General features: G+C 35.9%; 1 protein-coding gene across 1 annotated transcript in view; it reads right to left on the bottom strand.

Annotated features, from left to right (window-relative positions):
- Window positions 1-9,422: 9,422 nt before the first annotated feature.
- Window positions 9,423-22,741, bottom strand: part of LOC149556846 (uncharacterized) — a 63,736-nt gene continuing 50,417 nt past the window's right edge. Inside the window, exons 3-4 of the mRNA XM_089831437.1 lie at window positions 17,833-17,858; window positions 9,423-9,850 (exon numbers count right to left, since the gene is read on the bottom strand). Coding sequence (XP_089687563.1) covers window positions 9,664-9,850; window positions 17,833-17,858 — 213 coding nt within the window. The 3' untranslated portion in view covers window positions 9,423-9,663. The remainder of the gene's footprint in view (window positions 9,851-17,832; window positions 17,859-22,741) is intronic.

Raw genomic sequence — 22,741 nt, 5'->3', positions numbered from 1 at the left:
GATGATATGGCTACAATAGTTTTTGAGAAATTTGAGATACAAAGAACATGACTGTTTTGGTTTTTATTAAGGAAAATAGGTTTTGAAGGGTGCATGAAACCCTTTATAGATCAAATAATTTTCAATGAAGCCCAAACAAAAAAAACAACAATCTTAGGGTGAAACAGGTCACCAGCCCAAATAAGGTGACCAGGGTGGCCTCACATATAACACAGTGCTCTACTACCACCTAAACAAGTTTAAAACGGGATCCTGAAACCCCATGGTTGCAAAAGAAGGCATTTAATCAAAAACCATGTCAAACTACAAGCCAAGCAGCCAAAAAGACCAGGAGAACCAAAACAAAATGGGATAGCCTCAAAAAGACCAGACGAACAATAGGAGAAGAAATCCAAGCCTCAAGATTTACATTTATGTCCTATATTTTAAGAACGTAAAGACATATCAAATGATGGATTGAAGGGCTTGACCTTTTTCCCTTTTACTTTTGTCCATTCATCCTCCACCTTCCCAGTAGCGTTCTGCCAAACAAAGTCATCCACCTCACAAACAGCCCCCATAACCCTCTCAGTCGGAGACGAAAAACCACCACCACACACAACTCCTTCCAAAGACAAAGCCACGTGAGGGGCAGTAATCAAATCAACAATTACAGCATCTGAAGGAGGGACATTTGTATTGGTCACCGCCGTAGGGGAAACATTTAAATCATGAGGAACAACAAAATTCGCTGCCAGATAATCCTAAGAAGAATCAACCAACCCATCCCCAATAGAGAGAGCTTTCTAAATAGTGTAGTGATCATCTGAAACCCCCCTCCACCAAGAAGGTGACTTCTTTGATCTAACCTTTCTAAAAAAGCACCGCACAACGAGGTGGCCAGTCTTATGACATTTCTTACATCTAAAGGGAATACCTTCATAATCAAGAAGCTAAATCCAAGAGCCATTAGGAGAGGCCAACTTAATCATTTCTAAGAGCCCTTTGAAGATGTATATCTCCACAAGAATGCGAGCATATGTTATCTAAAACACATTGGAAGACGCAGTATCAACAAGCGAAAAATTCCCAAGAGCCTCCCCCACAGCCTCCAGGACAGAATCCAGCCATAACTAAAGGGGAAGATGATGCAAGAGCATCCTAGGTTGCACTGATATCCTACATGTTTTCACTTTTCCTTTCTGCCAAGTTGCAATGTCTTGCATTGTCGAACTTTCAGTGGTTGTCGAGCATTTAGTTGTTGTCGAGTTCATAGTTGTTGTCGAGTGATTCTTTTGGTTGCCAAGTGATTCCTTTGGTTGCCAAGCTTTCCTTTGGTTGTCGAATGATTCGTGATTGTCGAGTTCTCTTTGGATGCCGAGCTCGTGTGGTTGCCAAGTGATTGTTTGAATGTCGAGTGCCAGTGTTTTGCGAAATCTTCATTTATCAAGTAGTCTGTATCTAGTTCTAGTTTCTTTTTGGGCCAACCTTGCTCGCATTTAATTTCAGTATAGGTAGTTAATATTGGATGTGAGTCGACTTGTGGCTATGCATACATTTAATGTAATATTTAGTTTGTTGATAGGCCAACCTGTGGCCGCACAAGTATTTAAGGAGGTTTAGGATCGAGTTATAAAGGGAGAATGAAGGGTAGTAAGAAACAAGAATGCGAAGTAGGATCATTGAGGATTTTAATCAAATTGTTATATGGTTGTAACCCAGAAGGCCTTACAACTGGGCATGTATGTTGAATATTTGAAGAATCAATAAAGTGTTTTGCTTCTCCCTCATTGGGTTGTTGTTCCTTGTGTTGTGTTTCTGCTATGTTTACTCTTGCAGGGTGATCTAGATAGCTGGGTGTGCCTTTGGCCTTGGTTATTCTCATCTCTCCCCTGTGTTAGGTGGTATCAAAGAAGAGGTTCATCCTTGTGATGATTGGATCGTGTAGAACCCTGAGTGAATTGGGTTGTAGGGTTGCAGATCTATAGATTTGACCTACAGCTTGAAGAGGGTTATAATCTTGCAAGAACCTAATTTGTAAAGATGGTTTGAGGTAGAGGAAATGTTGATAATGCAATATTGGATACATTGAGACAAATTGCAGCCAGATTAAATGCTATGGAAATAGCCCAAATGAGAGGAGCACATCTTGATGATGTAAGTGATGATGAAGCAGTAGCACCAAACCCTAATCCAGAGCTTGAAGAAGATCAAGATGAGGTAAGGTTGTTGAGAGTATCATCTAGAGCAAGTTTAAAGCCTATTGTAGAAGTTGTTCCTTATGATGGAAAATTGGACACCAATGATGTGTTAGATTGGATCTCTGAAATGGAGAAGTTCTTTGAGTATGAAAACACTCCTAATAATAGGAAGGTGAAGATTGCAGTAACTAGGTTGAAAGGACATGCCTCACTATGGTGGGAATATTTGCAAACTGATAGACAAAGGAGAGGAAAGGAAAAGATCATAACTTGGGTGAAAATGGTAAAAAAACTGAAGAGGAAATTCATTCCTGTTGATTACCAGGTTAGGTTGTTGAGAAAGATGCAGAATTTGAGACAGAGACATGATTGTGAAGGAATATAATGAGGAATTCTATAGGTTGGACATCAAATCTAGACGTGTGGATGATGATGTTGAGAAAATTGCAAGGTACATAAATGGATTGAGATCTGGAATTCAAGATGAAATAAATTTTGTGAAATTAGAAAGTGTTAAAGAAGCATACCAATATGTCTTGAAAGCTGAGGAGATCTTGACAAAGAAGCATGAACAAAGACAAAGGGGCAGAGGTGGTAGATTCCAGAGAGGCATAGGTAGATCTTATGGTGAAGGTAGCAGATCTGACAATTGTGTGCAAGATAAAGGAAAATATGAATGGAAGAATGATGACAAAGGCAAGACCGAGTGGAAAGGTGGTGATTCTTACCGAGGAGGTACTAATTCTTACCGACAAAGAGGTGATTCTTATTCTAGAGGTGGTTTTCATGGTAATTGTTTTAGATATGGTAAAGAAGGGCATAGATCCTTTGAATGTAGATCCTCTGAAAGTAGGCAAGGAATAGAAATGTTGTGATTCAAGGAGATGATGGAGGTTCACCAAGTGGACTTGAGGCTGGTGAAAATCTGATGGTAAGAAGAACCTTATGTAATAAGGGAAGTGGTGAGGAACCTATCCTTAGAAGAAGTCTTTTCAAAACTAGATGTAAGATGGCTGGAAAATGTTGCAAGGTAATCATCGATAGTGGAAGTTCTACAAATTTGGCATCAAAAGAGTTGGTTACAAAGTTGCAATTGCAGAGGCTCAAGCATCCCAAACTCTATCATGTTTCATGGATCAAAGATGTGCGTAGGATATTGGTAGGTGAACAATGTGTTGTGAAGTTCAAGATTGGGCATTATGTTGATGAGGTTTTGTGTGATTTTATGCCTATGGATTGTTGTCATATTTTGTTGGGTAGACCTTGGCAATATGATAGATATGCTATACATGATGGAAAATTGAATCAATATACTCTTTGGGTGAATGGGAAGAAGCAAATATTGTTGCCTTTAATTGAAAGTCTAGATGAAGTTAATTGTACTACTATGAAAATTTGCATGGTCAATAGGAAACAATTTGAAAAGGAAATGAAAAGGAACCAAGTTGGTTTTGTTATAATTCCTAGAGGACCGAGTTTTGATAGTAAGGACCGAGTGACAAATGATAGTATTGATCGAGTACCAAAAGAAGTTGCAGAGTTGTTGAATGAGTATAAAGAGATTGTTGCAAAGGATATGTTTGATGGTTTACCTCCAATGAGAAGTATAAGTCATCATATGGATATGATTCCTAGAGCTAGTTTGCCAAACAAAGCACCATATAGATTGACACCTACAGAGAATGAAGAACTTAACAAATAAGTGCATGAGTTGTTGGAGAAAGGTTTGATCAGAGAATTAACAAGATCACAATGAAATATAGATTTCCTATGCCAAGGATGGATGACATAATGGATTGTTTGAGTGGAGCAAAGTATTTTACCAAGATTGATTTAAAGAGTGGCTATCATCATATTAGAATCAAAGAAGGTGATGAATGGAAGATTGCTTTCAAGACAAAAGATGGTTTGTATGAATGGTTGGTTATGCTTTTTGGTTTGACTAATGCACCTAGTACTTTTATAAGGTTGATGAATGACGATCTAAAAAGATACTTGGGTAAGTTTGTGATTGTTTATTTGTATGATATTTTCATATTCAATAAGACAAAGGAAGAACATCTTGAGTATATTAGACAAGTATTGCAGAGGTTCAAAAAGTAGAAGTTGAAGATTAATTTGAAGAAGTGTTCTTTTATACAAGAAGAGATTGTATATTTGGGATTTGTAATTTCAGCTAATGGATTGAAGATGCATCCTAAGAAGGTAAAGGCAAGTTTGGAATGGCCTACACTTGAGATTTTGGGTGAGGTAAGATCATTTCATGGTTTGGCTAGTTTTTACAAAAAGTTGATAAGAAATTTCAGTTTTGTTTGTAATGATATGACTGAGACAATGAGAGGAGATAAAAAGGAATTTAAGTGGACACATGGAGCTAATAAGAGTTTTGAGACTTCGAAACAAAAGGTTGCTGAGTTACCCGTATAGGCTTTACCTAACTTCAATAAGGTATTTCAAGTTGAATGTGACGCAAGTGGTAGTGCAATAGGACTTGTATTAAATCAAGAAGGTAAACTTGTTGCTTTTTTTAGTGAAAAGTTGAATGATGCTAAAAGGAAGTATTTTGTGTATAATCAAGAGTGTTATGCTCTTGTTCAAGTCTTGAAGAAGTGGAGACATTATTTGATTCCTAAGGAGATTGTATTGTATACTGATCATAAAGCTTTATAGTACTTGGGAAGTCAACATAGATTGAATCAGAGACATATGAAGTGGGTTGAGTACTTGCAAAGTTTTACATTTGTTATTAAGCATAATAGTGGAGTTACTAACAGAGTTGCTAATGCATTGAGCAGAAGACATTTTTTATTGACTGAGATGAAGGTTGAAGTTCTTGGTTTTAATGAAATGAAAGAATTGTATGATACTGACCTTGATTTTTCTAAGGCGTGGAGAGAGTGTAGAACACCAAATTTGACAAATCACATAAGTAAGTATGATGAATATTTCATTCAAGAAGGTATGTTGTTCAAAGGAATTCAGTTGTGTATTCCTAGAAGTTCTATGAGGTTGAATTTGATTAAGAAAAAGCATAGTGGTGGATTGGCTAAACATTTTGGAATTGACAAGACATTGAGTTTGCTGAAGGAGAAATATTATTGGCCACAAATGTATAAGGATGTTCAGAAATTTGTGAAGAGTTGTGGAGTTTGTCAAGTTGCAAAAGGATTAAGTCAGAATACTGGTTTGTATACAACTAATGTTGTTCCTGAGAAACCTTAGAGTGACATCAGTATGCATTTTATTTTTGGATTGCCTAAGATAGCGAAGGGGTATGATTCTATATTTGTTTTTGTGGATAGATTTTCTAGGATAGTTCATGTCATACCATGTAAGAAGACATCAAATGTTGAGCATGTTGCTAAACTTTTCTTTAAAGAGATCGTGAGATTGCATGGATTACCAAGAAATATTATTTCTGATAGACAACAAGTTTGTTGGTTATTTTTGGAAGACTTTGTGGAAGAAAATGGGTACTGAGTTGAAATTTAATTCTACATTCCATCCGCAGACAGATGGACAGACAGAGGTTGTGAATAGAAGCTTGGGTAATTTGCTGAGATGTTTAGTGGGAGATAAGCCAAGTAATTGGGAAGTAGTGTTAGCACAAGCTAAGTTTGCATATAATAATTCTATGAATAGGAGTATAGGGAAGACATCTTTTGAGATTGTTACTGGAATGCAGCCTAGAGGAGTATCAGATTTGAGGGATGTTTTTTATTAAGAAAAATAGGTTTTACAGGGATCTTGAAATCCAAAAGTTTTAACATAATATCTGAAATAATAATATTAAATAAAGTCCAGACCCTATGCAACTACCTATAAAAAGCCAAAACGAAAGACAGGCCCGTGGCCAAGAAACAAAAGCCGAAAACAAAAGACTGGCCCGCAACCAGTAGACACAGAAGCACTTGACTAAATATAGTACGAAGCAAAAAATCATATCACTAGCAATTATTTCTCACTATCTGGATCTTGTTGATTTCCTGCTTCCTCGTTGGCACTCTGGATCTTCACGCCCACACGTTCTTGGTTCATGTCATTGGTTCGTTCCACCTGGCTCCTAGTCTCTTTCATCTCACCCTTGATCTTCCTGAGGTCCAAGCTGGCCTTCTCACCCTTTTCACTGATTCCTGCATTTTTCAATAATTCACCCAGGCTATTGATGTTCTCATTCAGAATGTTTAGGGTTGCAATCACCTAATTAGCCAAGTTTTGGTTTGAAATCTTCATCTTTTGCACCCTTTTTCTCAACCTTCAAGATACAATCCTCCTGGCCGGTAAGATGACTCTGATCACTACTAGTCTTGTGGCCTTCCTCCAAACTCCTTTTCTCCTTAAGTCCCTCAATCTCATGGAATAGCCATTTGATAGAATGGAAATTATCTATCATGTTGTTTTTGGCATTGTTAAGAAGATTGAGCCATGTTTCCCTTGCGTTATCAAAAATTGCCACCAAAGCAAAGTCTATGAGCTCGTCGAAATGGGCTTTTCCTTCTATGTCCCCTAGGACCTGCAGTTTCACTTTCTCCCTAACAATCCCCATCTTCGATGTTTGGGTGTTGAAGTTTCTCCATGACCTCCTTCTATCTTTCATAACTATCTCCCCACTGTCTTCCACCATAGTTTCCTTAATCTCCTAAGATGGAGAGATAGAAGGTAAGGGTCCCGAAGCCTCTGGGCTCTGATCTTTTTTCTCTTCTGGCTACAACTCCTCCTCGACCTTTCTCTTTTTGGGGTTCCCTGACTGAATAGAAATATCTTCTCCCATCTTTCCACTATCTTCGCCCTTCTTCTCTTCCTCTAACTCCATTACCTCTTCCTCTTCGTTATACTCCTCTTCCTTTTGTTTCACTAGATTGGGGGTTAATCCCCGAGTGCTCTTTCTGCTAGGAAGAGATTTGAGGGATGTTGCTGGTGAAGAGAAGAGAAGTTCTACAGGGGAAGAATTTTCTGATTTTATGGAGTCTTTGCATAAGGATGTAAAATTGAGGTTGGAACAAAGTAATCAGAGGTATAAGGAGAATGCTGATAAATTTAGAAGACATCATGTTTTTGAAGTTGGTGATGAGGTGATGATTCATTTGAACAAAAGAAGATTTCCTGTTGGAACATACAGTATGCTGAAAATGAAGAAGTTTGGACCTTTAAGATCTTGAAGAAGTTTGACAGTGGAAATGCTTATGAAGTTGTGTTACATGATGACATGGATATATCTCCTATATTCAATGTTGCTAATTTATATAAGTATGATAAGCCAAATGATGAAGTTGTTGTGATAGAAGATTATCCTAAGAAGCAAATTGTAAAAGTTGAACAAATATTGGAACAGAAAGTTGGTAAAAGCGCAAAAGGAAAAGATTAATATGAATATTTGGTGAAATGGAAGAACAGACCCATTGAAGATGCTTCATGGATTTCTCACTTTGAGTTAGATTTAGCTCAGGTTGTAACGTTTCAATGATTCAAGAGAATCATTTCTTCCAACCCTAGTTGTCTGATGTAGGAGCATCTTGGGTTGCATTGGTATCATGCATGTTTTCAGTTTTACTTTCTATCGTGTTGCAATGTCTTGCATTGTCGAGCTTTCAGTGGTTGCCGAACGTTTAGTTGTTGCCGAGTTCTTAATTGCTGTCAAGTGATTCCTTTGGTTGTCGAGTGATCCGTGATTTCCGAGTTCTCTTTGGATGTCGAGCTCGTGTGGTTGCCGAGTGATCGTTTGGATGTTGAGTGCCAATTTTTTGCGAAATCTTCATTTGTTGGGTAGTCTATGTCTAGTTCCAGTTTGGGTCGACCTTGCTCACATTTAATTTCAGTATAGGTAGTTAATATTGGATGTGAGCCAACTTGTGGCTGTGCATACATTTAATGGAAGATTTAGTTTTGTGATAGGCCGAGCTGTGGCCACACAAGTATTTAAGAAGGTCTAGGATCAAGTTTTAGAGGAAGAACGGAGGGTAGTAAGAAACAAGAATGTGAAGTAGGATCGTCAAGGATTTTAATCAAATTGTTATATGGTCGTAACCCAAAAGGCCTTACAGTTGGGCATGTATGTTGAATATTTGAAGAATCAATAAAGTGTTCTGCTTCTCCCTCCTTGGGTTGTTGTTCCTTGCGTTGTGTTTCTGTTGTGTTTACTCTTGCAGGGTGGTCCGGATAGTTGGGTGTACCTTTGGCCCTAGTTATTCTCATCTCTCCCCTGCATCAAAAAATTAGGCAACCTTATCCACAGAGGGATCTTGTTAAAGGATTCAATCGACGAACTTTGTTTTGTTTTGTGATAGCAAAAATGCAATTAATTTGGCTAAAAATCCTGCTTTTCATTGACGTACAAAATGTATTGAATTGTGATATAATTTCATTCGCAATGTGGCAAAATTGTCACTCTTTAGAAAATCAAAATTGTACAGAACATTCACTGGGAAAACTAACCACAACTACTGCTATGTAAAACCAACAACAATGTCAAAATGTGTCAAAACAGTGAGCAATCATGCCATTTGAAATTTTAGTAAAATTTACTTTATTGTTCTAGGTGACTTCTAGGATCCTAATCATCATACCTCCATACCTACTAGTTACATAGAAAAGTGGGGCTTACTCGAAGCAATTCTATGTAAAATCTTTCAAGGATTCTCATGGGTACTTCTGGCAAAGCGAGGACACAATGGAGACTTAATGAAATTCTAATTTGACAAAGACGATTTTGTATAAGGTCTTCTGAGCATTTTCATTTGTTACTTCAAGAAAAGGGATGAAGCCATAGAGAATCAAATTTTAGTTTGACAATCTCAAATAAAATTACTATGCATAATCTCCTTAAACATGTTACATGATTTTCATTTGTTAGTTCAGGAAAAGGGAGGAAGCCATAGAGATACGATCAAATTTTAGTTTGACAATCTCAAATAAAATTGCTAGGTGTAATCCCCTTGAACATGTTACATGCATTAGATAACACTCTATATTTGATATAATGTCCAGTTTAATATGATCCGCAAATTTGTTAATTTGCCTGAAGCAGTACATTGATCCCCCAGTAGATAGTATCTCAAAAAAGCTTGAAACTCTGCCGCAGGTGGATGTTCATAAAGCTCAAGACATATACACTATTCCCTGTTTAACTAAATTGCCTTCCTATGTCTCTTGTTATTTCCAAACAATATGATAATTTGCATAATGAGTTTTTATTAGAATCGATTTCAAGGACTGGACTTGTATTCAACTGATATTGGTGTATCCTTTCATTCAGTGCAAAAACTTCATTTCATACCAAGCTGACCAAGATGATAATCTTTACACATTTTTACGAGTGCATAATTCCATGGGAGTGGATTTCTATGCATGTATATAAAGCTATGAACATGTACAGATCTGTCAACTTGTAAGGTCATTGATTATACATATTACTACTGCCAGAATACTTCAAAAAAAACATGTGCAAAAAGAATTTCATTATGATCTATAATCACGAATATAGAAATTATTGGCTGTCATCTTTGGCTTCTACATTCACCTTACTATCAGTTTCGGCAGGCTTTAAATCTGATTTACCACGAATTATATCTATCCAAAATTTCAGTGCTAGCTGACCCGAGTACAAAGTCAATCCAATTGAGTTAACGGCAAAGACACCAGTTGCCAAATAACAGATACCATTGATAATTGTCCTGTAAGAAAGAAAACAAGATAATATGTTAGAAAACCAGAATAGTAAGATGACTGTTGAAATCGTTAACATAATGATCATAAATGCAAGAGCAACGCACAATATTATAACATAAAATTTGAAATTTACAAAAAGTACCAGTAAGGGAGGGTTTGCAAATTAGATATGCAATTGGCAATAAGTTGAGAATGTTAATCATCACACTTAAATGTCCTCTAATTTCACTTTTGAATATGCTTTATGAAAGTGCAGAAAGCTTTTCTTTTTCTATTTCATTAGTTTGATGATTTCTCCTATCTATTTTTGCTATATCTCTTAGTATCCAAGTCAGTGATAAAATCTTTTTGATGCAGACCATTGTAAACGAATTTTCCTCTTTTGGAACACATAAATAGTGCATGTAATCAAAGTTATAACCCCAGTACAATGGCAGAACCAAATGAAAACTTTCATAGACAATAGGAGTGGCTACAATCAACACGTGTTCCTGGCAGAACTAACTCTTTATCTCTGAACAATGAACATCAGAAACATCGCTCAAAATAGTTCATCCTGTAACTTAACTCTTCTATTTAACAGAAATGCATCTTATGCTGTTTTCAGAGAACAAAACTTACATTCAAACTCACAAGAAGGATATAGAAGAGCATCTCTTCCCAAGTTTAAAAATATCACATTTTCCGGAGTGCACCAACAGGCAATGTCTCAACATCTAGGAGAAAGATTTAAATTTGCTCGGAAAAGCCAAAGCTTGCCTAACAAGGCTTAATTCCACTACAATGAGCAAATACGGATCCTCAAGAAGGTGGTGGATGGGGTCTCTTGCCATTTTCCCACTGTTCCAGCTTTATAATTTAAGCACTCTGAGCTCATTGGAAAGACCATAACCACTAATGACAGGAAAATGAACTGTAAAGCGGACTCCAAGTAAATATCTTCTGTATGCCTACCCAGATCCTATTTATCACTAGCATCTTCTATTACAGCAGCGCGAACAATCAAAACTCTCTCACACTATCCCTTACATTCCATCTCTCTCGCCCCCACCCCTCATTCCTTCCTTTCAGGACTGTTTAGGTAAAACAAAAATTACAAGAACAGACTTACCTAAAAGGATTGATTCTACTAGACTGAACAAATATAGATCCTCAATAATGGTTGCAGGATGGTTGTTTCCTCCATTTTCCCTATAGATCCATGGGAAAGCCAAAAGATGATAAATTCATAGCCATTAATGACAAAAAATACTACAAAATGAGCTCCATGTAAATATCTTTAGTGTGTGAACCGAGGTCTTCTTTATTACTACCATCTGCTATTCCACTAGCATGAACACCCAAAACTCTCACGCTATCCATTCCATTGGCTGTCTCCCTCTCCCGATCTTTCTCACCTTCCTTTGAGGACTTAAGGCAAAAGAAATGAAGCGCCCCTACAAAGGCTCCCACAATAGAGATGTTCAACAAAAAGCAACAAAGGTTATTGAATGTTAAGAAAAAATTAGAAGTTGATGTATCTTAATCTATTAATCATTAGGGGTTTATTAGTTAGTTGCTGTGTTTTGATTTTGGCAGTTTTTGTAAAACTGTTGAACTGTTATATCATTGTCTTCTATATGTACTTTTTAGTATTTACATCAAAACAGATAAAGTTTTACTTTGTCATATTTTCCATTCTGCTATGATTCTCCGCTTAATGGTGGTATCAGAGCAATACCAATTATCGTGGCGGTGCAAGGGAGAGGAGTACAAAGATATCAGGGAAGGTCAACAAGGAGGCATGATGCAGGGCTGTGATGGCATTATATCTGAACCACTTTTTTTGCCCGAGACAATGTCCTTACATCTATGATGAAAGGAGTTGTCCGTCCATAAGAGTTGTAAGCACTTGTCTAGTGATACAGGAGATTTGGTTCAATGCATGACAACAAAATTGTGATTGTCACATACCATTTAGACACAGAAGGCATTTAAAGAGAGTATTTACATGCTGAGATAAAGGCCTGATGATATTTCAAAGTGCCAATAAAAGCTGTAGAAATCAGAAGCGACTGTGCTTCCACAGGAAAATCAAAGGGCCAGTGCTCAAGCCATGAAACCTGATGCATAAGGAATGGAGATTTTTTTTTCCAGATTTTATTATAGACCATTTGTTATGCGTATGAGTAGATAAAGTTATAAAGGTTCTGAATTATTGAGATTTATTTACCACCATTGTTAGAGCAGAATGTTGTAGACATTCTCTTCCACATTGGAATCCATTTAGCAACTACAATATAATATTTTTTACACTTCCATTTCTTGAGTTTGTTCATTTGCTTCACTGTTTACTGTCAAAGATATGTTGCATCTCTGATGTGAATATACATAAAAAGGGGTCACAATTTCACGTGCTCTTCACTGCTAGGCATTGCATAACTATTTCTTTAAAAATATGTGTTCTTGTGGGGTGAGAGGGGAACAAGGAATTTGAGGACATGGTGATGTATGAAGATTTGTTAAGGTGTTCTATCTAACTGTGATCCTAACTTCTTGTTCCTGAGATTGGTAATAGTCCATGGAAGATAGAGAGGGGTTGTCATAAAATATATGGTCATCTTTCTTGAAAGGGTATACAATATTACAAAGTAATCAAGGACAAATTGATGTTATAAGGTGTATCAATTTGTTTATTGCTTTACGATCATATCTACATCCTACAATGATCACATCTTGTCTCTACAAATTCATGCAAGCACAAAAGATGAGACAGAATTAATCTCTATTTATGCAGTTTTATAACCAATACATATTGTTGAGAAATGAAATTCATAGGTTACGAGATCAGTTAGGAATCACACAACAGAAAGAGGTTAAGCAAGCTGTGCCTTCTTCTAGCATTTCAATAAATTAAGCATGTAAAAGCGAAGTCTTTGAAGAAAGGTGTTGTGTCACAAAGGAAAAACGTTGTGTCTAAACAAAAGCAGAAATATATTAAGTGAAAACTCGGTACCTCAACTAAACTAATTGCGAGAGTTTGGAAATCTCAAAAGCTGAATACAGGAAATATTGGTTTGATTACAAAAGAATTGTTCGCTCTTATGTTCCAGAATACTCTAAACCCATGTTGTAAACAAATTTGTCGCTAAGATTGTTTCTCTAAAACTGACCTTTTTGCCCAAAGAGGAATGACAAATGCTCCAACAGTTGGAGAAACTGTGGTAAACTACAATCTTCCTCTGCATTTGAGGTGGGGTAGCTCCTTCATATGATGGGGTTATTTGGGGTTTTTGTGTATTTTTTACTTAAGAGTACATAAAGGAGAAGACATAAAACATAGAATGAATTAAGAAACCCTATTGGAAGACATATGAGGACCATAGGATTGTATAATGGATAACAATTATAGAGGGGTTTCATAACAAATATGTTTATCTATATAATGACAGTAAATGAAAAATCACAAATCTCAACATACAAAGAGATAGTCTACTTCACTTTCAAACCAAAATACCAAAGCCTGATTGTGTATCATTAAATCAAGTGTGCAGAGATGGCTAACACACATGCATGAAATGGTTACTGTAATGTCCCCTTTTGGTAGAATTAGGACACAATGTGAGTTTGCAATATAGTTCGCTAGTTTCAAGTGCTACAATATGAACAATGTAATGACAAGCAGCAAAATGCATTTAAATGCAATGAATGGTATTTTATTAATGTAATTAAAATAATTGCAAAGAAATGTCAATAATGCAATACGAATGTATGACTGAGTGCAATGGTGTAATGCAGATGTATGCAAATGATGTGATATGTGTTTACAAGTATATTCCAAATGCCAATGGAATAATATTACAATCAAAATCTGTAGATATCAGACCTTCAGGTGACACTATGGCTATCTTTATTATATGTTGTGAAACATGGGCATTCCCTGCAAGACATTTCCGTATTGTATATAATATATGCCACTGATGACGGGATGGTCACTGGTAGTATGTTGTTTCTGATAGAACTTTATTATGTATGCAATCTGCAATATTTCAAACCGACTCTAATAAAGAGATAAATGCTCAACAATGGTGTTGTGTCTGATATATGCTATTGCGATTCCTACACTTGTTTACTAGAAAGTTGCGTCAGCAACCGTGCTTGCTCAATTCAAGCAATAAATCCACAAAGGGACAAATAAAATATATAATCAATCAATCACACTTCATCTCGTGGAATGGAATATATATATATGTCCGAAGAGATGCATTGTACAGTTGCGTCAGTTGATGCTGTTAGTTAACACCACAAAGGATATAATAAACATAATGTGATTAAGTGTCGACCATTGTTAAGGCACAATGATGACATGATCACAAGTGATAACAAACAATCAAGTGTCGATAAACATCAAGCCTGAATAATGTATATTACTCTAATAACATTATTGATTATTATGAGTGATCATGTTGATCATAATTTACTCATTCCATATATTGACAGAGACACTCAATTATGGGTTTCAGTTTTAACAATTCATCAGATATGATACTTGAGCATCATGCATCACTGTTGTATGGTATTTCCATACAGGTTATAATGATCAGAGCATCGATCATTGTAACATGTATTGATATAGGCATTTACCATAGGTGCCATATGGATGCCATCATGTGTATCAGACATATATGCTAAGATGCAATCATATGTATGAGCATGGATATATGTATGTGAGTGAAATGCATGTAGATATATGCATGTGTATATGTAAGAGATGAGCATATGTGCATGTGCAGTGATGTATGTGTGTAGGGATGAGTGTGTGCAGATATGCATGAGTGTAGATGCATGAGTACTAACACATATATGGAATGTCATGTATGTGTGGGTGCATCAAAGTGATTAATGTAATGGATGATGTTTGAAAATGAAATGCAAATGAGATCCTAACTATTATGCAGGTATTATTTACATGACAAGGTATGTTTTTAATTTCCCTTGCCTTATTTACAATTGTTTTTGTATGCATAATTTTAGGAATATCAGTGTCTCCCCTCCAAAACTGCTTGCCCACAAGCATTTGATGTTTCAGCTTGTATGGGTTTTTCCCTGGATCTAATGCAGTCTGGATGTCCAATGACCTTTGAGCTTTACTTCTATTCTTGGTCTAGTTCTGGTTTTTTGTCACTGAGCCTTCATTGGAGGTATAGTTGCCTGGAGTCCATATAAGGTGTATTTCTCTTTCCCTTCTTTGAAAGTGCTGATTCGATGGTTCATGTCTTGCTTGAAGGGTCCAATGTGCTCCATCCAGGGAATACCTAACATGAGATCGATGTTGCCAAGTTCCAAAATGTGGAACTGAGTTGTGTAGGTGTATTCTCCAAGTTGCAATTTGAGGGTAAAAGTTTGGTGTTACAATATACACTTTTGCCATTAGCCAACTTTATCCTTATAATATCACATCGGATCATAGGTAACTTGTGTTTTAGCATCCAGATATTGTTGATAAAATTGTGTGAAGACCCACTGTCTAAAAGTGCTTTATCTGTCCTCCTCCGATACTTCCTCGAATTCAGAGAGTGTGGGTGTTGAATCCTTCAAGAATGGATAGAGTTCCTTCTTAGTCTGGATGTCTTTCATCAATTGATTGGAAAGCAGCTTGATTTTCAGCTTCCTCTGCAATGTTGAAAAAAGGATTGTCATGTAGGTGTGATATTTGAACTCGTAGAGTGGATTTTGAGTTATCTTGTAATTCATCCCTCTCCTGGTTGCTTGATTGTGCATGATGACGTCATTTTGATAAGGTGGGGAGGCTGCTTCTCCAGAAGTGGGTTCGTCTCCCCATCTTCTCTTGGGCTCTGTTGTCTCTCTCTAGAAATGATATTTGATTGTCCCATGTGTCTTGTGAGTTGCTTCCTTTGGGTGGGAAGGTAGGAGTTTTCCATGTATAGATCTCTTTGGGTTGGTACCTTGGTTCAATCCTGAAGTCAGTTCTCTTTTTAGAGCATGATCCTTGGGAGGATATAGAACCTTGTGCTAAGGCCTTTTATTGATGCTTTCTTCTTGCTGGGGTAGGGACCTTGTGAGATAAGGTGTTGTTTTTGGCCCATATTTCATCCTTAAATCAAAATACTCTTTTAATGTCATTCCTTTTTGCAGGTTCCCCTTTTCCCATTCTTCTTTGATTAGTCCTTGTAGATCCCAAAAGTTTGTAGGTTGGTAATTTTTAAAGGTAGGTATGTTTGGTCTAGCATTTCTGTCCTTAGAGTTGGAGGATGAGTTGGTAAAGGTTGAAAGGTACGGTTTGCTGGTTCCCAAAACCACAGATTGGAAATCCGAGAGCTCTGATAATTCTTCAATAGGATTACCCAATCAATTCTGGCCAATGAACAAGACTAATCCAAATTCCCTTGCACTTTAGGCTTTGCTACACCTAGGCAGGTAGACTTTCACTTCAAACCTGATCACCTTGCTCAAAACTTTTATACAGCGAATTTAACTCTTCATGAGCTCTTCAGCTGGCACAGTCCTCTCATTCAATCAATATGCTGTTATATGTTTGCTTGAAATGGTTAAATGTTTTATACAAGGTTATCAATAACTGATTAGATGCTTGCAAGAAGGAAAATATAGTTTTATGACTTCAAATATAAATCCCAATAACTATATTTCAATGATTTTAATAGACCAATGCCTCTGCTTATCCAAGCAATAGAGTCAACTGCAACAAGAATTATTACGTACAACTTTATGAGACAATATTTATTTAAATATCATCAATTACCCCTATGCTCTGCAAAAGAAAAATCTTATATGCAATTCTCTGTTAGTCCAGAAGGGTTTTTAACTTCTCCGGCTAGAAGTCTGATTAGACAGAGATAAGAAAACACATATATTTCACACTATCCTGATTGTCAAACAAAGAATGCATGAAAAATCTTATGCATAAGATTTATTGAAATAATTCAATAATCGTCTTAGTAATCATAAAGGACGAATCCAAACAATAATTGTAATCTCTTTGCCTCAAATAAAAATGAACAAAAGGAGCCTTTTATTAATCATTAAAATAGAATATTCATTGATACATGTTAGAAGTCATGCTTTTTAAACCTTCTCTTGCAATGAATCATGCTAAAGCATAAGAGTGGACCAATTCAATAACATAGTTTATAGCTATCTTTCCAGAAACATTGATTTTATATTAGAAAAGGTTATGTTTGAGTTGTTATTATCTACTTCTCAAACAAAACCTGATGTCTTTCAGAAATTCAGATTTCAATTACAGATTCAGATTTTGGATTTTAATTTTTGGTTTTGGATTTGTAGCATAGATTTCCCAGTTATGAAACCAAATTAGAAATTGAGAATATGAGCAAACAAAACAGTTGTTTAATAAGAAACCTAAACAAGTGAGCTTGTAGTCCCTGGAAAAAAGTGTGGTAGAGATTTTTCTCAGTTCTTTCACAATTTTTCTAATCTTACAATATTGATTATTGAGCGATTATTTTGGAGATGACTACATGCTCTATGAAATATGATCAAAGGTCATCCCAAGCAAACTGATTTATAATTTATTCTTTTCTTCCATATCATTAGATAACTGTACCTTATTCTTCAGGCCAAACAACAAATAACACATATGCACTGCATTTTTAAAGCATTTTACATGAACACAACCTGCTATATACTACTGAAAAAATGGGAGAACTCTACTGAAATTTGTATTAATAATAAAAGTGCATTCAAAATAAAATGATGACAAACACAAGAAAGGTTTTTTTTTATTATCTAAGTGTTGGACTTGGAATGAACCATATTATAAAATGCATATTAAAAGATGGACAAGTTTTCCCTCTAGAAAACTTTCCATAGATATTATATTAAGTCTATTCAGTAACAAAATGATTTAACAGTGTCTAAGAAAACACCAAATTAACTTAATATCATTATCATTTATTAATTATCTTCTATAAAAGACATTATTCAGAGAGCATACAGAGAATTGTACCTAATTGTTATTTTGATTTGGCGAATCTGTCCAACACAATCAGGAAAAAAAATATTAATATACATAGATTTAAGAAAGAATATAAGTTGAAGAAATAATATCTTTATTTGCTAGATTCTTAACCCTACTGTTTGCTAGCAATGAATTGAAAGAACATCTCAATTAATGATTAAAAAATATTCAGTAAAATTAAAGTTATGGACCAAGCACAAGACTCATAAATGCCTACACATGGGCGTGAAGTGACTAGGCATATTAAGTAAAGCATCTGATAAGCACAACAATAAAAATTCAGGATATTTCCTATTTAGAAAAATAGAAACAGCGATTAATAAAGAACAGATCCTACCACATAAGCAGATGGATATAATACAACCAGTACATCTAGCACTGGACAAGCTGATCACAAATAGTCTGCATGAATTCACCAGATGAAGATCTTCCTTTAATAATTTATTTTATGCTTCATTGTCATCTTGAACTACTGAACAGGATCTCACATTTGGAAATAACATGGTACATAAGTAACATTGTAATTTCAAGCCAGTTTATCAATTTTTTTCGCCAGATAGAATAGATTGCCCAAGTTTGCAATGACCAACTTGGGCACTAATTGTTTCCATTTACTTTTTAGTTTTCACTAATTTATAAAAAAACAAATGATGTTTTTTTCCGTTCAATCCTCAGTGCATGTCTTTGATATGCATATTTATTCCAGCGAGAGGATGTTTGTATGTGTCTCTGTTCCAGGGGTAGTGTATGAGCATGCATGTGCACGCACATGGAAGTAATCATTTACAAATGTCCATGCAAATTTGGTGTCCATGTGAGTGGATTTGTTTCAGCATGTTTGAATGTGTCTGTGTTGTGTGCCTCTATTGGTGTGCAACTGTGTGTACATGCATATGTAAGTGCATGCATACACTTGGAAATTTGGGTGTGCACCAATTTCTCTATTTGGTTATAACTTATGACAAATGATTTTATCTGTGGGTGCATGGGTCTGTGGTACATGAGACTGGATTTTGGTGTACAGATGTGTGTGTGTGTGGAGATTTAACACTAATGTGTGTGTGTATATGTAGGTTTTTGTTATTCATGAAGGTATAACTGTGACTGTTTGACGATCTCTTGGTGTATAGTTCTTGAATGCATGCATGTGTGCAACTGCATGTGCACATGTATGCACAATTGCATGTCTATGTGTTTAGATTTGTATGCATGCACAGATACACACGGATGTTTGTGTGTGAGAGAGCCATGGTGCATGTGTCAATGGAGATTAGGAGTATTTGAATTTTGTGTTTTGTTGGGAGGCGGGGCATTATGCAGGTATCAGAGTGCATGTTCTGTGTCTGACTACTTTTCTAGGTTTGTCTGACTAAATGTGTTGCAAATTGTGTGACTCTACATCTGTGTGTAAATGTCCATGTGTGCACCCTATATCTGTGTCTCTGTGTGTACTTTTGAGTTTCTGTTTGTATCTATGTCATATCTATGTGTGTCAAAAAATGTCTCTCTTCATCACAAAGAGAGAGAGAGAGAGAGAGAGAATCAAAGAGAGTCTGCGGGTTTAAGTGTGTGTCTATGTCATAACTGTGTGGGTGCCAAAATGTGTCTCTTCATCACAGAGAGAGACAGTGTGAGAATGTATCTATGTCATAGCTATGTGAGTGCCAAAATGCCTCTCTTCACCAGTATGTGTGTGTGTGCGCGCGCATGCGCGCGCGCGCGTGTGTGTGTGAGAGAGAGAGAGAGAGAGATCTATCTTAGTGTCCGTGCCTGTATGTATCTGTCTCTGTGTGAAAATTTCTGATTGCTTCAATACCAAACAACCCATAGTTTGTACCATACTGCTCATGTTAATTCTGACTTCGTGTGTGTGTGTGTGTGTGTGTGTGTGTGTGTGTGTGAGAGAGAGAGAGAGAGAGAGAGAGAGAGAGATCTGTCTTAGTGTCTGTGCCTGTACGTATCTGTCTCTGTGTGAAAACTTTTGATTCCTTCAATACCAAAAAACCCATAGTTTGTTACATACTGCTCATGTTAAATCTGACTCACTGCTAAAAACATTAGGTGACTGCAATAATTCTTCAAATGTCTGGCAGCATTTCTTTTGAGCAACCTTCTAACTCCCTTATCAATTAATTGAACATGTCTGTAATCAAGTATTTATGAAGTACATTAATGTTTTTAACCACGCTTCCTATATAGTTATTACCCTCCAGAATATACAACACTCTTGAGTCTTAGAGAGAAATCAATCCCCTACTTCAAATTCATACTGGATGTTTATTCCATTGTACTTAACCAACTCTGCTTCAGTGATCTAAATTTTAGGTGATTTTTGTTTAACCTAGTAAATTTTATGACCTCCTAAACATATGATAGTTGTCTTTGCTTAAACCAGAGATCCCATGATCGCTGCAATTCTGGCTATTATGCCGATCTAGCGATACGATCTAGGCTAGGTGAATTTTGATAACTCGTTGACTCATCTCAGCACAAAATCGCAATGAATCGCCCAACTTGGTGATTTACCAAAAATCGCCAAAAATCACAGGCATGAATCGGCTGTGGCAAACTTATTGGACCACTTAAAAACAAAAAAAACACATTTTTTTTTTTAAAAAAATTTAATATTTGTTTTCCTTGTAACCCTAAAAGGCCTTCTAATTGTTTAGTATGACAAGAAGAGAGAAAAAGTGAGAGAGAGAGAGAGAGAGAGAGAGAGAGAGAGACCATAGCTTTGCAACCAGCATGAAAGAAGAGCTTCAAGGAGATCACAAATCAATTTGAGGAGGCCATAAGTTTGCATTGGGAGCATTAAGGAGTCAATAGCAACAATCCTCAACTCATTTGCAAGAGGTAAGTGTTGAACTTTGTAGATTGTGTTGATTTTTTGTATGTTAATGTATTCTTTATTTATTGTTAAGTTTTTTCAGTTTTAATTTGTAAATCTTGAATGTTTTCTATTACATTGCAAAGTGCAAACTTGCAAACCTTACAATGTTTTCAGAACAAATTAGTAAACATGGATTTACAATTTCCTCAAAAAAATGTAGAGTTTGCTAATTTTTTATTAGTTTATTGTTTAGCTTTTTAACTTTGTAAAATTTTAAATTTTTTTATTGCAGCAGCCTTAACTTTCATTTTTCACAATGCCTAAAGAGGATGAGGCTTGGAAATATATTGACGAATTTTCTCGAAGACAAAAAATCAAACAAAATGTATTTTTTGTAAATATATAAATTTTGGTAGCATCTATAGATTCAACTGCCATATTGTTGGCATACCTAGACATGATGTTACTGTGTGCACTCAACAAACTGCTAAGGCAAAAAAAATTTGATATGTGCAATTAGAGACATATGAACAAGAGAAGTTAAATAAGAAAAAGGCAACTTGAAGAGTTAAGTGTTATTGGCTCCCATCCTCCCACATCCGCAAGTTGTGTTGGAGAGGGTTCTTCTAGGCCTCCCTTTCGTCTTAGTGCTAGTGCTAGTGCTCCTAATACTGGCCTATTACATCTCAACCTAGAGTGTGGAAATCAAGATTGGATAGTTATTTTGTGCCGCGCACTACTTCTGGCGCACAACCTGTTGGTCCCCAAAATCGCAGATTGGAATCCTACGAGCCTTGCCTGCTCGATGCTGGGATATCCAACTGGTTAAGGCCAACTTGACGGGATTGATCAATGTGATCTAAATCCCCTACGCTTCCGGCTCTGCAAGACCAAGGCGGGTGCACCTAATCTTGGACGAAACACTTAGATCCAAGACACTTTAAACAGATCAATCGGAACACAAACACAATAAATATTTTCCAAATGGCAAGAAATATAGGAAAACTTTAGACTTGAAATCTGAGAATAAAAGAAAATGATGGATATAACGTATAAATATAGATTAATGCATCATATGAATATATTACTTTCTCAAAGGCAAGAATTCAAACAATTGCCAGCATATGGATCATGAATTAAGAGCAAAAGACCAATGCTTAATTAGATGGGCAATAGAGTCAAAATTATTAGTTGAAATGTACAACTTTATAAAATCTAATATATCCAAATTATAAACTATTTTAATAATCAGACGAGAGGGATCAATTATTTAAATGCAATTTTAAATAAGTCTAAAATGCACTTTAACTCTTACAGAGACAAATTAGACATAAATATGGAAATAAATAAAATATTTCACAATATTTACGCTTATCGAATTTAAAATGCAATAATGATCCCGTCCACTTATCCGAATATTAAAATATTTATAATAAATAAATAAAAGACATTTATAAAGGACACAATTAATAATAAGTTAAACTCTAATGCAAATATATTAAATAAATTCTTCTTACAGATTTTGCCCGAAAAAATTATAAGCAGAGACACTCCTTAAGGATGATCTATCCACAGCAAATTTATCAGGACTGAATAAAATTGACTCAAGATCCACCATCCACAGGCTTGATTCAACAGGCTACTCCTTTGCCGATGGGAAAATATAATATTTCATAAGACACAGGATAGAATCTTGTTTTTTTTTTTTTTTAAAAGAAAAAGAATATATATGAATATCGTCCTCTCTTCGTCAGCAACCATGAATTTATTAACAATTCAGAAATATGTATCCTCCATTAATCTTGTTGTATGCACGTTTATTATTTTAAACAAAATCTGGTCCTCACTGCCCTATTACTTCAACAAGATATAGAGATGATCCACCCCATCATAAACTCATGAATGAAGATATAAAATTTTCAGGTTCCAACACAACCCTCGATTGAGAGCATGGGTTGGAACAAGGGCATTCATGATGCTATCAAAAAAGAATTTGCAAGTTTTCGTACTTTTGCATCATTCCATTTATTGCAGCTAGATATTTAATTCTTTTTAATTTGTTTTCTT

This window comes from Cupressus sempervirens, chromosome 5 (assembly GCF_028749045.1).
Source record: "Cupressus sempervirens isolate cs-2001-9-10 chromosome 5, ASM2874904v1, whole genome shotgun sequence".
NCBI classification, from domain to species: domain Eukaryota; kingdom Viridiplantae; phylum Streptophyta; class Pinopsida; order Cupressales; family Cupressaceae; genus Cupressus; species Cupressus sempervirens.
Note: the sequence above shows the minus strand (reverse complement) of the source record. Positions and strands in the feature narration are given on the sequence as shown.